At 49.3% G+C, this 2,458-nt stretch overlaps 1 protein-coding gene across 1 annotated transcript; it reads left to right on the top strand.

Moving 5' to 3' along the window:
• The first annotated feature begins 254 nt into the window (after window positions 1-254).
• Window positions 255-935, top strand: LOC123074443 (uncharacterized). Its single transcript, XM_044497290.1, has one exon. It carries the CDS (start codon window positions 255-257, stop codon window positions 933-935), a length of 681 nt encoding a protein of 226 aa, XP_044353225.1.
• The last annotated feature ends 1,523 nt before the right edge of the window (window positions 936-2,458 follow it).

Consider the following 2,458-nt stretch of genomic DNA (forward strand, 5'->3'; position numbering starts at 1 on the left):
TAAAGAAAAATCACGATCAAAAACCCAGGATGTGCACAAGCGCACCGCCAGGGAGACGAAACCACGATCCAGAACCCACGATGTGCACAACCACATCGACAGTGAGATCATGCACTCCTTTGCCGCTTCCCCGCCCTTAAATTTAGACTTCCGTCGTGGCCTTCTCACACACAAACAACATAAATCGCCATTGCGCTCCCACTCATTGTTCCCCACGAAATACCAGGTTGCAGGAGGACCAACTGCTCCAGGCCATGGGATTCACCAGGGAATTCATGGAGGTGCAGGCCCACGGCAACACCAAGTTGCACGTGATCCACACCAACGACTTGCACAAGGCGGCGACCACCATCGAGCAGTACGAGCGACACCTCGAATTCGAGAACCACAAGATCGTCAGAGTTGATGTGGAGTACACGAACGACGTTGGCGAAGATCAGAAACCGGCCCTCGTCCAGCTCTCCGTCGGCAAGGATCATCTGGTGCTGCTCTTCCAACTGAGCGCCGCCGTCAAGAACTGCACCAGGTTCGACAACTTCCTCGCCGACCCCAGATACACGTTTGCTGGCTTCTCCATCGACGGCGACATAGAGATGCTCGGCCGCGTCGGACTGGAGATCGCCCACTTCGTCGACATCCAGAAGGAATGGAGGGTGCCTACAGCTACCAAGCCTTTGGACTCCCTTGGGGATGTCTCAGGCATCCTTGTCCATGAGTACTACAACAACATGAAGAAGAAGCTCACCAACGCAGAGCACCAGCGCTGGGCACGCATGCCACTGTCCATGAGGCACATCGAGTACGCGGCAAAAGATGCTTACGCTGCGTACGAGATATGGAGCCATCTCACCATCCAGGAAGGCCTCCGCCGGGCAAAACTCGAGAAGGAGCAGTCCAGGAAGCGTGCAAGGTCCTGGGGCGACTACGACTACTAAAGCAGGTGGTCCCGGTCAAGAAAAGTATCTAGAAGATTACTCATGCCATTCTAGATTTCTCGTTAGATTTGCTTTCTCTCAAGACCGCCGTTTGCTTGTTCTAAATTTAGATTTGCTTGTGTCACAGTTAACCTTGTAGTTTGCTTCCAGTTTACATATCTTCTGAACAAGTTTATTTCCAGTGCACAGAGCAGGTACACATAGCAGGTATAGATACTATACGATTAGCGTAACGCACAGAGCAGGTACACATAGCAATCCACAAAAATGACGAGCATGCAATGCACTAGTACCTTTGTGGATGCAGCGTCGAAATTCATGGACAACAATTATAGAATGCTCCTAAAAGCAGTGCACAATGTTCTAACAAACCATTGCACACACAAATATTAAAAATCGTTCGTATGGAACACTTTGGAAAAACATTTTGAATACAAAGGTAGTTAGGTGTTTATTCTCCTTGGAAAACATTTCTTACGCCCGTGACCCTCAGAGAAGAACACTACAGAGGCACGGTTGTCCGTCAATAACACCAACTACTTAAAACACCCACGAAGGCACTTCTGTGCCTCCACTCCTATGGGGACCGTGCGTAAATTGGCTTCACGTCCGTTAATGAGGCTGAATGCCTTCGAAGACACAAGGAACTCATAGGCCATGGCCCCCGCAATGAAAACGTGTCAATGAAAGCTTCTTGAAAACAGAGGCACACCTTCACGTGCTTGCATCATGATCCTTCGCGTCCCTACCTCCCTTAGAATCACGTCCGTGCCTCCAGTTCGTCGGGTAAAACCGTACCTCTGTCGTGCGTAACATGTTAAGAAAGTTGCTGACAACAAAAACATTAGAAAACCGAGCATTACGTCGACCCCGCTGACACTAAATGTGACGTCACCGAAAACGCAGAGGCAGGAGCGTGCCTTAGGGCCAGCTTCCGACGTATCGGGTCTATGAAGATTTGCTTCCTTCTTAATATGGGACGTGACTATCGCAGAGGCATAGGCTCCATCATTCACCTTCGTGCCTCGACAAGAACGACGACCATGCTTGTAACTGTAAAGCGTATTGGACACCTTAGGGATGACCTTGCAACTATTTCAGACATGACCGTGCCTATTTCGTCGGCACATTCTTGCCTCTCGCAGTTAATTGAAAAACATTCCGGAAAAAAGTAACAGACGCCTATTGTCAATCCTCGCGTCACGTACATTCGACGTACATTCCTTCATCACACAAGTAATAGCCGTGCCTCTGCCACAGAACATATAAGTGAAAAACGATTCTTCCTACACTTGTAAAACTCGGAATGCCCTAGATAAATGTCGAACCCACCTTGCGGAAAAACCATGGAGGCCGGTGCTTATCAGAAACACATCTGTGGCTTTTTGCGCATGTAGTTGAGTGCATGGCTATTTGTTCGTGCCCGTGCCTCACGTAGCACCATAGCACGAATTGACGTCTGTGCAATCACGTAGCTTCATCTCCGTGCCTCACTTAGCATCGTATTTGTGCCTCTTGTTGCG

This window comes from Triticum aestivum, chromosome 3D, assembly GCF_018294505.1.
Source record: "Triticum aestivum cultivar Chinese Spring chromosome 3D, IWGSC CS RefSeq v2.1, whole genome shotgun sequence".
Taxonomy (NCBI): Eukaryota; Viridiplantae; Streptophyta; class Magnoliopsida; order Poales; family Poaceae; genus Triticum; species Triticum aestivum.